This window comes from Balaenoptera ricei, chromosome 3, assembly GCF_028023285.1.
Source record: "Balaenoptera ricei isolate mBalRic1 chromosome 3, mBalRic1.hap2, whole genome shotgun sequence".
Classification (NCBI taxonomy): domain Eukaryota; kingdom Metazoa; phylum Chordata; class Mammalia; order Artiodactyla; family Balaenopteridae; genus Balaenoptera; species Balaenoptera ricei.
The window spans coordinates 178,098,686-178,111,781 of record NC_082641.1 but is presented as its reverse complement, the minus strand read 5'-3'; the positions used below and the strand labels follow the sequence as shown (position 1 = coordinate 178,111,781).

The following is a 13,096-nucleotide window of genomic DNA, read 5'->3' as shown; positions in this document are numbered from 1 at the left end:
GGTCCCTTCATTCTTTTTTTGGTACTTGAATATATTTTTCCTCAGGCAGCTCTCAACTGGTCTCATGGAAGATCATAGGGGGGCACAGTTTTGGGAGATGATGGTGTTCTTTCATCTTATGCCCTTCTTTCTGGGATGCTCTTCATCACAAAATTACCTTCACCTACTGAAACCCGAGCCACTCTTCAGGGCTCTAACATGACCCTACACTTGTGACAACAGCGGGGGTAAGAAGCCACTCGGATTTGCTGAATGGCCCTAACTAGACCCGGGGGCAGGCGCTTTACATACCCCATCTCCTTCAATGTCATCACAGCCCTATGGCATAGAAATTATTTATCGTCTCTGATTTGCAAATCACGAAACAAGACTGAGAGGCCTCGGACAGACACGTGCCCTGCCCAAGTCACGAAGCTGGTAAACAGCAGAGGTGGGACCAGAACCCTAAGCCTGACTTCCAAGCCGGGTGCTTCACGTCCTCCTCGACCCCTCTCAGGCCAAGCCACATCCACCTTCTTTACTTCTAGAAGTACTGGCCCTGCAGCCCCCTCCAATCCCTCCACTCCTGCCCCATCCACTCAGACTACAAGCTGCTGGGGAAGACCCTGCACTTTGGATACCTCTGTGCCTTAAATCCAGGAAACCCCCCATAAACCTATTAATAAATCAAACAAAGTCAGCAACCTCACCTAAAACTACTGAGAAATCGGGGAGCCAGCTTTGACAGCACTTTTCTATTCTGCCACTAGATGGCGCGACACAAGCACAGCTGAGGTGAAGTATCGATGCAAGCGGCCGGCCGAAGATTCAGGGGAAAGTTCCAGTGAAGACAGCGGAAATCCCCTCACAGGAAGGAGAGCTAAGGACTCCAGAAAATCTGCTGAGGCTGCAGACCAACTGAAGAAGTTTGGGAACGCAGGCGCTAGTTTCTGTGTGTTCAGATCGGCCTCAACCACCTGCGGCTGGGACCCCGGGCAAGTTCACGCGCTTTCCCCACATACTGCCTGTGTCTGTCAACAGGGATGGTACCTACACCCGAGTCGGTTCGGAAGGACTGAAGGAAATGATGCATGTCAAGTGCTTGGGAAGCGGCTGGCATGCAGTCCGAATTCCACGCTGGCGTGACTACTGTCACTGGAATTCCACACAGAGACTGCAGATACACTGACGCCGTCTCAGAGCAGAGGTCTTGGACTCCAGGACTGTCTCCAGTCGCCAGGCCCCCAACGATGATAAACACCTCCCGGTCTGGGCCCTTCCAAGAGCTGCCTGGACACGGGGACACCTCGCCACAAACAGTCTCTCATAATCCCTTGAGCCCTTCTGAGGCCGAGGGAATCAGTGAGGTGAGAGCCGACGGCAGGCCCACTAGCCAAGCCCTGCTCACAGCAACACGACTTCCTGAGAACCCACGATGAGCCAGGTGCGAGGCACCAGGCACTGGAGACAGGAGGAAAGGTGGACGAGGCCGCAACCATCTAGTGGGGAGAGGAGAGAAAAACAAGCAGCCGGAGGCGTGCGGGGATAATGAGGAAACCCTGGAGGCAGGCGCTAGACGGCCGCTAGGGCAGGGCGGTGGGCGGAAGGGGGCCACGGAGGGGGGAAGGCCTCGCCCGGGCGCCATCTGAACCTTGGGTGTGAAGGAGCGACCAAGTGAAGGCAGAGTACGCCGCGCAGAGGGAGCCCCAAGCACGAACATCCCAAGGACGGGAAGATCCTGGAGGCCAACGTGACCCGAGTGTTTCCTTAGGGCAGGGCAGGAGGTGAGTCTGGGGAGGGGATGCATGGTGAGGCGTCCAAGCAGGGGTGTGATATGACCAGGGTCATTTTCCTGAAAGACCACCCTGGCAGTGGTCCTCACGAATCCTTTCCATTTCTGTGCGTTAGGAAGTTTTGTAATATGATGTCGGGGAAGATCACCCTGGGAGTGGTGAGGAGAACAGATCTCAGGGAGGCAGGAGGAGCTGCCAGGGGGCCAGCGAGGAGCCCTCAGGTGCTGTCCAGGTGAGAAGCGGCAGTGACAGGGAGGCTCGGGCAAGTCTTGCGGCCTTGCAGACTGGGCGAGGCGGCTGGAGCCTGACTATTCCGGAGACAGAGCCTGCTGGTGCCTGAGCTGTGGAAGCACGTCTCGCTCACTCAGTGGCCGACGTGGTCAGCAAACACAACCCCCATTCTTCTGACAAGACTCCACAAGCAGGCGGCCCCCTCCAAGTGGCACTGATGATGAGTAACCCAGGCCCTGGACTCTCAGAACCCCGGCGGCCACATCAATGCTGCAAAACATCCTTTCTCCTCTGAGCAAACGGTAGCCTGTTTTCTCACTCTTGCCACCTGAGAAGCCAAACTCTCCAGAACTGTTTTCCCCACTCCCGCTCTGCTGTTACAGATGCAACACGGGCGTTAATTCTGGGCCGATGAATTCTCGAAATTCTGTGTGGCAAGCCTGGGGGAGTTTAATTTAGCAAAGGCATTTAAAATGTACTGCAAAAGCAAAGCTTACCTCCTAGACACATGCATGGAGAAACCACTGTCGTCTCTGTCAGGTTTCAGGAGAACAAGTGCCCAGTGAGTCAAAATGATCCACTGGAAAGGATGAGCTGGGCTCCTAGACTCAGTGGCTGGAGGTGGGCACACTGGGACAGGCCGATTCCTCTTACAGACACGGCCTTGGGCTTCAGCCCCCGTGAAAGGGAATGGCCCAGATGCAGAGCATCTCGGAAGGTCCTCCCCTGGAACTTGGAACAGTGCTGAAGGTCACGGAAAACACTGTCCCCCCTTAACAGGGACATGAAGTCCATGATGCCTACGGCTGCCAAAAGGCCATAAAAAAAAAAAAAGGTTGGGAGGGTGAGCCCTAAGCTCTAGTCGGCAAACAGTTTACTCTTGGACAGTTTTATTTTGCCCCCCCACACTCCACCCCCCGGACACTGGGCAATGTCTGAAAACATTTTTGGTCATCACGATGGGGAGGAGTCACTAGTGGCATCTAGTGGACGGAGATCAGGGAGGCTGAGCAGCCTCCTACTGTGCACAGGGTGGCCCCCCAACCACAGAGAATGAGCCAACCCCAAGTATCACCTGTGCTGAGGTTGAGAAAAAGACTGAGTCAGATCCCTAGCTCACATTATACGCCAAAGTAAATTCTCAGTGGGTCAGACGGCACAAACCAGGGTGACGCCCCAGCATCTGTGAATTACCTCCTCTCTCCCTCCCGGCTCCATCTGTGTATTTAAATGTGTGCAGCACCCTAGGACTTCAGTAGATCAGATGACTATGTCGCACAGTCTCTTGGCGGGGGGAGGGTCAACAGAATCCCCTAACACAGGGGTACTCAAACAGAGGCGATTTTGCCCCCGAGGGGACATCTGACAACGTCTAGAGACATTTGGGTAGAGGTCAGGGACACTGCCAAACATCCCACAATACACAGGACAGATCCCACTGGAATGTCTCAATGAAACTCGGCTCTAAGCCAAAAGGAGCTTTCTCTCTACCTAGGCATCCAATCAGAAGACTAACAGCCAGTAGTAACTGACACGGATCTGCACCCACCAGTGGGCCAATCCCCTGCCATATGTTCCTTTCACACAACAATCCTCAGACTTGATTAGCATCGTTCCCATTCTACAGGTGCAGGAACTGAGGTCAAACAATTTGCCCAAGCTCCTGGGCAAGTAAGTGGCAGAGGCAAGACACATACGGAAGGGCACTTCCGACTGTGCCACAAGCTATCAACCGGAGCCTGTCAGTCAGTTCCGGTCTAAAATTCCTCCGAGGCTTGAGACAGGGGAGAAACCCACATGGATCTCCCTACAGGCCCCACTCAGGCCAAGCACCTGTCTAAGAGGTGCTACGACAGGGCTGAAACCCAAATGCCAGCCAAGGTCAGGCAGGCATTGGAAAAGGGGGAAGCGGGCCAGGTCCCAAGCAAGTCAGTGGAGACTGCGGTGTCCAGGAAGGCACAGTCTATCTCAAGGTGGCAGCTGTTCCTCAGTCCTGGCAAATCATTACTGTGCAGGAACGCAGGCTGAGGCTGGTTGCTGTTTTTCAAGAGAAATCAGAAACCTGGATTATTCTTTCCCCCGAAATCTCGGAATTCTTAAGTACTGGCTCCTAATTAAAAGCAAACAAAGGCAAACCTAAATGAGTCAAATTATATATGTCTGCTTGCCCCCAAAGCAAGGTTACAACTTCTGCCTGTAGTTTTTGACTCTGGCTCCATGTTGTAAAACATCTGTGGGGTCCTAGACACTGCGCACCTCCTGCAACAATCTCCAATGGTGCAGCCAAAGCATCAGTTTTAATTCTCCTCCACAACCTCCTTAAACAAGCGTGAAGCGCGGTCAGGGTTAAGATTCATAGCAAGTGCTACGTGATAGCACCAAGTGCCAAGACAACCAAGGATGAAGTGGAGTATAGGGACTTTGCTCCGAGACCCTGTGCTTCACAGTTTTCTACCAAGCGGTGCACAGCCACACCGAACACAGCTCCGTGGAACCACAGGAAGGTTACTGCACGAAGGTGGCAAAAACAAACCCCCTTCTAACAAAACAGAGAACCCCTGCTGCTTGCTGCCAGCACTACCACCAGATCCTGAATAGACAACGAAGCAAACCCATCTGCCTCCTGATGGTTTCAAAGCACCATGGAGAGCTACCAAGGCTCGGCCAGGTCAATACCAGCTGCCTTTCCCAGGTAGTTTCCATTCCATGAGAAAGGCCCTTTTCAAGTCCCCCAAATGCATCCCATTGCTCCCCAAATGGCCCCCATTTCCCACTCTACCCCAGCCTATTCTCCGGGCCTGAACTCACTTACTAGGCAGGAATTCAACTGGTACCTAAGATGCCCCCTTGGCTGGCCCCAAACACCGTCCCCGCTCCCAAGGCCATTCTAAGCTCCCTGGCTCTGACCGGACCAACTTCCTGTCGCCTCCTCTCTCTCCGGCTCCTTCAGCGTACAAGCACACAGCAGATCCCGGCCGGCCCTAACACCCGATGATGCCCGCAGGTAACGGGGCTGCTGGGGTGGGTCCATTTTCCAGCTAACTGGGAGGCAGGCTGGAGACGTGGTGGGGAAGCTTTAAACTTGCAGAACTGCAAGCTTTTCTGTCTATACACAGGATCCCTGTCAAAACAAATTTTCTTCCAAGTACATAAAGACTTTAGCATGGCACCCTCAGCTACCGCCAGGCTCCATTCACCCCGGGTGTGAGAGGCATGCGAGAGTTGACCTCAGGACAAACCCCAGGGTTAATGTTTATCATAACTTCATGAAAACTTCGAAAAATTGCTTCTCACTTCTCCTAAGAATTAAGTTTAGGGCAGGGGAAGGGGGTGGTGAGAACCAAGTGAACTGAGGATTCCAACTGTTTTGAGTTCTCGCTCATCAATAAAAACTCAGCTGCATCTCATCCTCTCTGGGGTTAGGTTTTAAATCAAAAAGTAAGGTGAGAAGTGATGAAAGCCAAACCACCCTTGAAAATCTCTGGACTGATACTTGGTCAGGCCAGATCAGGGGTTCTCAATGGGGGGCAACTGCGGGGGGGCTCCCCCCACCAGGGGACACTGGGCAATGCCTGGGCACTTCTGGCTGACATGACTGGGGGAGGGGGGAGGGTGCTATTGGCATCTAGCGGGTCGAGACCAGGGAAGCTGATCAACATCCTACAATGCCCAGCCCAGCCCCACAACAGGGAATTATCTGGCCCCAAATGCCTAGAGTGCCGAGGCTGAGAGCCCCTGCCTAGATGGTCACGCAATCAAAGTCAAGACAGAACCTAAGAGGACGGACAGCCCAGTTCTGGCTGCCTCTCACCCTGGGTTCACCCCAGGGGGAGGATTCAGTGGGGGTGGATTCACCTGCACTGTTCAGACTCACTTCTTCTTTTTTTTTTTTTTTTAATTTATTTATTTATTTATTTTTGGCTGTGTTGGGTCGTTTCTGTGCGAGGGCTTTCTCTAGTTGTGGCAAGCGGGGGCCACTCTTCATTGCGGTGCGCAGGCCTCTCACCGTCGCGGCCTCTTTTGTTGCGGAGCACAGGCTCCAGACGCGCAGGCTCAGCAATCGTGGCTCACGGGCTTAGTTGCTCCGCGGCACGTGGGATCTTCCCAGACCAGGGCTCGAACCCGTGTGCCCTGCATTGGCAGGCAGATTCTCAACCACTGCGCCACCAGGGAAGCCCCAGACTCACTTCTTGCCCTCTCTTGCTTCGCTTTGAGCACTTCAGCTAAATGTGTCGGTAACATAAGTCCGCCACAGTAAAAATAGCTACTATTTACTGTTTATTAACGGGCTGAGATAGGCGCTAAAGAATTTATATGCGTTAATTCAGCCAAGGGTCACAGCAACCATGGGATAGATATGATCATCGTTATCCTCATTTTGTTGGTGAGAAAACTAAGGCTCAAAGGAGTTAAGAATTTGGCCAAAGTCACTCAGAGAGTACAAGGCAGAGTCAAAACACAAACCCGGTTCTCATGCAAAGCCTGTGCCCCACCATCGCTTTATATGGAGGGTCTCAACTGAGGGTGATTCTCCCCACCTCCTGCCCTGGGACACTACACAATGTCTGAAGACATTTTTGGCTGTCACGACCCCTGGGGTAGGGGTGCAGGGGAGGGTGTGTGCTACTGGGATCTTACCTGTAGTCAGGGACGCTGCTATGATGCTCAACATCCTACAGAGCAGAGGACGGCCCCTCAACAGAGAATCATCTGCTCCAAAATGTCGATGGGGCCAAAGTCGAGAACCCTGCTTTATACGGTCTCTTGGGTTTCCACCCTGTGTGTCCGCAGGCTGGCAAGGCGTCATATGCACATGGTATCTTTTAAGGCTGGGATCTAGAATCCAAGATCTCCTATAGCTCAAATACGCTTTGCTCACCCTCTTCTCAGTCTCTTTACCTTCACCAGGGGCCAAACGCTACCTTCAAATCCCGATGCCAGTCTACAAGGCAGAATAACTCCAGAGACAGGATGATTAACGACTTTGGGATGTATCAGTAGCGAAATGCCAAGCAGAAGAGAATATCCCAGGACACAAGTGTACAACACCCACACACTCCTGGGAGAGAAACATTCCAGTTGGACCTTAACAGTCACGGACTACAGGACTACCAACAAAGGGCCGTGGGAGTTGCTGTCACAACGGAGATCACCATGGCAAGGAGGGCCAACAAGATGCTGTACTGGGTACACAACTGGAACTGTTTCTTTCTACACAAGCACAGCACTCCTAACCTGTACTACTCAAGCCAGTGCTTCTCAGCCCTAGCTGCACATCGGGATCACCCGTGCCGTTTTCTGTCTCTACAGATGCCCAGGTGTGAGGATGGATATGCTTAGGATCCCAGTCTGGAAAGGCAGAAGCCGAGAGGGCGTTTGAGATTAAACAGCAAGTGGGAAAGCACACGTATGGGGCAGTCCCTAAAGCTTCAAAATGCGTAGGCAAGGAAGTCCTAGTTCACATAGTGGGTAAGAAATTAAAGATCCTAGCAGGCTGCACAAGCCCAAACCCGAAATGGAGTGGAGAAACACATGACAACCAATTGAAGGGTGGCAGAGATATGAGAGGCATAAAAGACCACTAAGATTTGATTTTTTTGGAGACAGCTAGGCCAGAACTAGTGTCAGAGGCAAAGTACTAGGTGAGTGTGGCATCTACTAGGCAAAAACTTTAAGTACTACAAAACAGTCCGTTTTCTCTATCTTACCCTTACCTGTTCAACCGTGCAATTTACAATCGACAGCTCATGTGTCAGCGCATATGCTAGAAATGGTGTCCCTGCAAAACAGGAATCCATAATTTTCCCTTTGTGCTCAAAGGTATACCTCACCACGAAGGTCCTGACTGATGAATTCACTCATTCATTCAACAAACATTTCTTGGATACCTACTCTGCGTCAGGCACTATCCTAATTGGGGTGGGGGATCCATCAGCAGCAGACAGAAATCCTCACCCTCATGGAGCTTACGTTCTAGAAGCAAACAAGTAGACCTGGCACACCGGTTGGTGATAAGTGCCATGGGGCAACATGAAGCAGGGCAGAGGGGATAGGGAACGCGGATACGATTTGAAATAGGTGGCCAGAGAAGTTCTCAACGATAAGGTAACATGTGAGTAAAAACCTAAAGGAGGGGCAGGAGCAAGCCGTGGGGACATGTGCAGGAAGGCTGACTCAGGCAGAGGAACCAGCAGGTCCAAAGGCATATAGGAGAGAGGATGTGGACCACGCAAGGGACGCGGAGACAGCCAGAGTGGATAAAGCAGGGCCCGTCGGGGAGAGAGTGGCGGGAGAGGAGGACAGGGAGGTCTCGGGGGCCATCTGCCTTTGGGGTTGGGAAACTGTCAGCTGGCTGAAGGTGGAAGGGAGGCCCAGGCAGCGGTGTTGGTGAGAAGTGGTCACCCCCTGGAAAGATTTTTAAGGTAGAATTGACAAGATGTGCTGTGGCACGGGAGAGAAAGAGGAGTCAAGGGCGACGTCAAGGTGTTTGGCCTGAGCCATTCAAAGAATGGACTTGCCATTTACTACAAGGGGAGAAGGACGGTGGGGTGGGCGGGTTTGGGGGAGAAAGATAGGGGTTTTGTGTGATGTGGCTATTGGACATCCAAATGGAGATGTTGAACGTGACGTCGCATGAGTCTCGAATTCAAGAAAATGAATGAGCCCAGTACACAAACATACAAAGTGTGTCATACTGACTCCCATTTATCCAGTCCCCGTTCTGCCTGTAAATGGATCTTGTGAATGGAATGCCTCAACCCTCCACTGGCTCCTTTGTCTTATCAAAGACATGTGGCATACATGGCAGCGGGGGGTGTTCTGAAGTCAGACCACCTTGATCCACATCCCTATTCCTTACTAGCTGTGTGACCTGCCTTGGACAAGTAATTTAACCACTCTAACTCAGCTTCCTCACGGAGAACAGGAGCCGACGGTACCTTCTTCCGGGAGCTTTTGTGAGGAGTGAGGGTTACTCCAGATCACACGCGCCCAAGACTTTGAACAGTACCTGGTTAGCACTCCAAATGCTCCACCAGGGTGAGCACTTATTATTGTCATTCGTGCATTCGTGCAGCTCAGTACAAACCTCAGGCCAGCAGGGAGCAAGGTATGGGGGGAAATCAGGGCCAGGCAGGTAGATTGCTTGCCTGTAGTTGTGCACCTAGACACGGAGGGAGCTAAAAACAGGCCTCCGAAAGTCTTGAAGCTACTAGCGATCTCAACGCCACGGCTGATTTCATCAGACAGCGGCTGATGGGGTGCTTTCCCTGGGCCATTCGGAACTATAACCTTGTCAAAATCGCTCAGCCGGGATGTCAGCGCTCCGCAGAGGAGGGGATCGCACAGTCTCTGTCTCTCTCTGGAAGTGCAACCAAAAAAAAGGGCCGAAAAGCCGCCAGGGCTTTCAGTGGCTCACATCCTGCGGCTGGACCTAAATGAGCGGAGACGAGGCGCGACTCTCGGGTCGCCAGGAAGGATCCGGGGGAACTGGCGGGAACTGGGGGGCTGAATTGGGGGTGGGGGTGCAAACAAACCGGACGTTCTCCATCCTCGGCGTGGGGCAGGCCCGCGGAGGACGAGAAGCCCACAGGACCAGGGGGTGGGCCGGCTCAGCAGCCAGGCCGGGGAAGGGGGAAAGCCGGGGTCCCCGAGAACGAGGGGGCGGGGAGGGAGCGTGGCGCGCTGGGCCCGCGACCAGGCCCGGAGATCCATTTACATCCGAAGCCGAGGCGTTGAGGCCGCGCCTCCCGCCCCCTTCGGCCCCCGGCCTGGCCTGCGAGGCGGAAGGGCCTCAGGGCCGCGGCCCCCGCCGTCTCCAGAGCCGTCTGGCCGGACGGTGGCAGGGCCGGGGCTATCGGGAGTGATGGGCCGGGCCGGTGAGCCCGGCCTAAGGGGACGCAATGGGGGACGGCTGCGGGGCCCGCTGGGCCGCTCTCCCGGAGCAGACAGGCCCCCCGCACCCCGGGGTGCTCAGCCCTCGGGCCTGTGGCCCCCGGGCCTCCCGCCGCCCGTTCCCTGGCCGCTGGCTGGCCCCCGACGGCACCTCCCCTACCTTCGTTCGCCAGGTCCGCCATTTTACTTCCTTAAGCCCTCCCACAAGGCCCCGCGCCGGCCCGGGCTCGTCTGCCTTCTGCCAGAAACTCCCGCGCGTGCGCACTTGCCAAGTCGACTCCGAGCAAAGCGGGCAGTTAGCGGCTGCGCGCGGAGCCCGGCGCGGAGAAGCTCTCGGGATCTGGGTCCGAGCCGGGCCAAGCTCGGAGCACGCGCCTGCGCATTAACCGCCCCCGCCTCCTTTTCCCGCCGACCGAGGGGGCGTGGGCAGGGCAGGGCGCACGCGTAGTGGGCCTCGCGCGCGCCGCGGGCAATGTGGGAACCTGCGTTCCCTGCGGCTGCGCGCCCGGAGTGGGTCTTCACGCTGCTGCTTTCCGCTTGTTTTCCGGCCTCGCACCCTCGGTGGGAGCTTGAACCGTGGAGGGCGCCGCGACCGACGCCTTCTCCTAGGTAGATCCCTGGGTCGGGGCGGGGTGGGGGTCCTTTCCACGTGCCGCAGTCCCGAGGCCCGGAGGGAGGCCTGTAGGTGGCCGTGGGGCGCCTTGTGTCACCCCAGGCCTCAAGTTTCCCCTTCTAAGGGACCAGTACTTTAGGCAAACTTTCTGAGGCCACGTGGAGAGGTGGGGGATGGTTGGGGGGAGTAGAGGTAAGAGGTTGAGGATCACTGGCCAAAGGGAAGGCTCATGGCGGGGCGGGGCACAGGTGTTGATCCGGGACTTGACCTCACAGAGCCATCAGAATGGGAGCTCCAGGACGAGTGGCCCCTGAGGCCCCGTACTGAACAGCGCCTGACACCGAGCCTCACCGAGTGTCTTCATCGATCACATGGGCTGATGACCCCTCCCTCCCCCTCCCTCCCCCTCCCTCTCCCTCCCCTTCTCCCCTCCCCTCCCCTTCTCCCCTCCCCCCTCCCCCCCCCAGGACTGAGGGGAGAATATTGGACGCCCTGGGCTCATTCGTGACTCACCTGCTACGCAACATCCCGCGGGCCCTGCCTCATCTCCTAAATAGAGCCCAGATCCGCCCGTTCTCCCCAGCAGGGCTCTCTATCCCTACCCCAGGCCAGACCATTCTCATCTCTCTCCTGGAAAACCCGATAGCATCTTTCTCTCTCTGCTCTCTTTCCTTTCATTCTTATGAAATAAGCAGCACACAGAGGGATCTTTTAAAAATGTGAGTTAGATCAAGGGCACATCTTTCCTCAGTGCTTCCGAAGGGCTTTCTACTGATCTTGGAATAAATCCTAAACCTCTTGTTCAGGCTTACAAAGCCCCCGTTTTTTGCTGCCATGCTTGCCCTTGCTCGTTGCAGTTCAGCCATATGGTCTTTCTGTGTCCTTGGAGCTCACCAAACCCCTTCCAGCCTCAGGATCTTTGCACTGGCTGATCCCTCTGCTTGGGACTTTGTGTCCCTTTTTTTCCTGTTTGAGTCCCAGCTTCACTCCTCCTGCTCCAGTATGATCTGGAGGAGGAGGTCCTATAGCCTGTGGGCCACATTTTTAATTATTGGGAGAAAACCAAAAGAAGAATAATTGCTCATGACATGTGAAAATTGTATGGAATTTAAATTTCTGTGTCCATAAATATAGATTTATTTGAAAACAGCCATACTTAGTCATTGACATAATGTCTATGGCTGCTTTTGAGCTGCAGAAACAGAGCTGAGCCCTTTTAACGGACTGTCGGGCCAACAAACTTAAAATATTTACTCTTTGAGGCTTTATAGAAGTGTGCCAACCTCTAATCTAGGACACGTGTATTTACATGGTTGTTCTATACATTTCTGTACAACCAATGGGGTGTGGTGAATGTTTAACAACAGCTGCTTCTCTTGGGGGGGGAATGTGTGTTTCTGTCTGTGTTTATATGTGTGCCTGTGTGTGTATAGTTTATTGTAAATTTTACTATTTTCCCATCACTTTAAGTCTTGAAGACAATAAAACAATAAATTGCACCCTGGCTTGTAGTGCTGATTTTCTTGGTTTAAGTATACTTCAACTATGGCCGATTTCAAGCTACCAATGTGAGTGTCACTAACCAGAGTTGAGCAGAGGTGTGCGGTAGCACACTAGATTTTTTTTTTTTTCTGGAGCCTACTTCTTTCTTGCTGCAGCCCCCAAAACAGCATCAGTATCACCTGGAAATCTGTTGAAAATACAGATTCCCAGGCCCCAACCCAGACCTGAATCAGAGTCTGCATTTTAGCAAGATACCCAATAGACACCTGATTTTGCTACCCTGGATTTCGCCTCCAGGCTGAAGGCACAGGCCACAGAGCTTGGTTAGAAATTCTTCAGGAATAGCTAGAATGTCACTGTTGGTCACCCGCAGTGTGTAGACTTAGGTTTTCTCATTTCTAGCTTATTGGTATCACTCTATTCAGTACATTTCGTTATCTATAACTTCTCTTGAGTAAGTCTTATTAGTTTAAGTTTACATTAAATAGGTACTGTATATCACCATTTCAAGTAGAAAACCACTAAGCCACAAATAGGAGATAACTGTTTATCACGAATAGGAGATAAACATGAAAACAAAACAATGTTTTTAAATTCTGGGTAGATACTATTGCCTGCCAAGGTGCTGTGCCCCAAGCCTGTTTTTTTTTTTTTTTTTAATGTAAAGAGAGTTTAGCAAAGTATTGGAGGCATATTAAAGGCACATTATCACTCAACTGAAAACACGATGAGGAGTGAAAGAGAATTGAAAATGGGGCAACTCTAATCCACGAGATTCCTTGTCATTTAATGCCCTGTCTGCATGTCTCCAAAAGTCATTTCATACACCACATCCATCCCACACATTGGGAAACTCCCAGCAACATGTCACCGCTTGCTAAATATAATCCAGTTGTGGTTTTTTAAGGGACATTGAGAGATGCTAAACTCATCAGCCTGACGAGCCGACTCAATTTCCCTTGGTTTCACAATTCTTATCCCAGTGCCGAGGCTGCCAATATTGTGCCCTTTAGTTGTTCCTTTGCTTTCTTTATCTGGTCTCCTCTAACACATTCATTTAGTCAACGTCTTTGTTTTTGTTTTT

General features: G+C 52.9%; 1 protein-coding gene and 1 long non-coding RNA gene across 8 annotated transcripts in view; one reads left to right on the top strand and one right to left on the bottom strand.

Annotated features, from left to right (window-relative positions):
* Positions 1 to 10,280, bottom strand: part of RANBP3 (RAN binding protein 3) — a 54,577-nt gene extending 44,297 nt beyond the window's left edge. For 2 of the 7 annotated variants that reach the window (XM_059918649.1, XM_059918652.1), the window contains exon 1: positions 10,057 to 10,279. In XM_059918649.1, the coding sequence (XP_059774632.1) occupies positions 10,057 to 10,078 (22 nt within the window). In that variant the 5' untranslated portion in view covers positions 10,079 to 10,279. Of the gene's footprint in view, positions 1 to 10,056 lie in introns of all 7 variants that reach the window. The other 5 variants (XM_059918654.1, XM_059918655.1, XM_059918651.1 and 2 more) reach the window with 4 other exon arrangements.
* LOC132363152 (uncharacterized) lies at positions 10,174 to 12,013 on the top strand. The gene is made up of 2 exons (XR_009502556.1): positions 10,174 to 10,505; positions 10,785 to 12,013. It is a non-coding gene; the product is annotated as an uncharacterized LOC132363152 (long non-coding RNA).
* Positions 12,014 to 13,096: the final 1,083 nt, after the last annotated feature.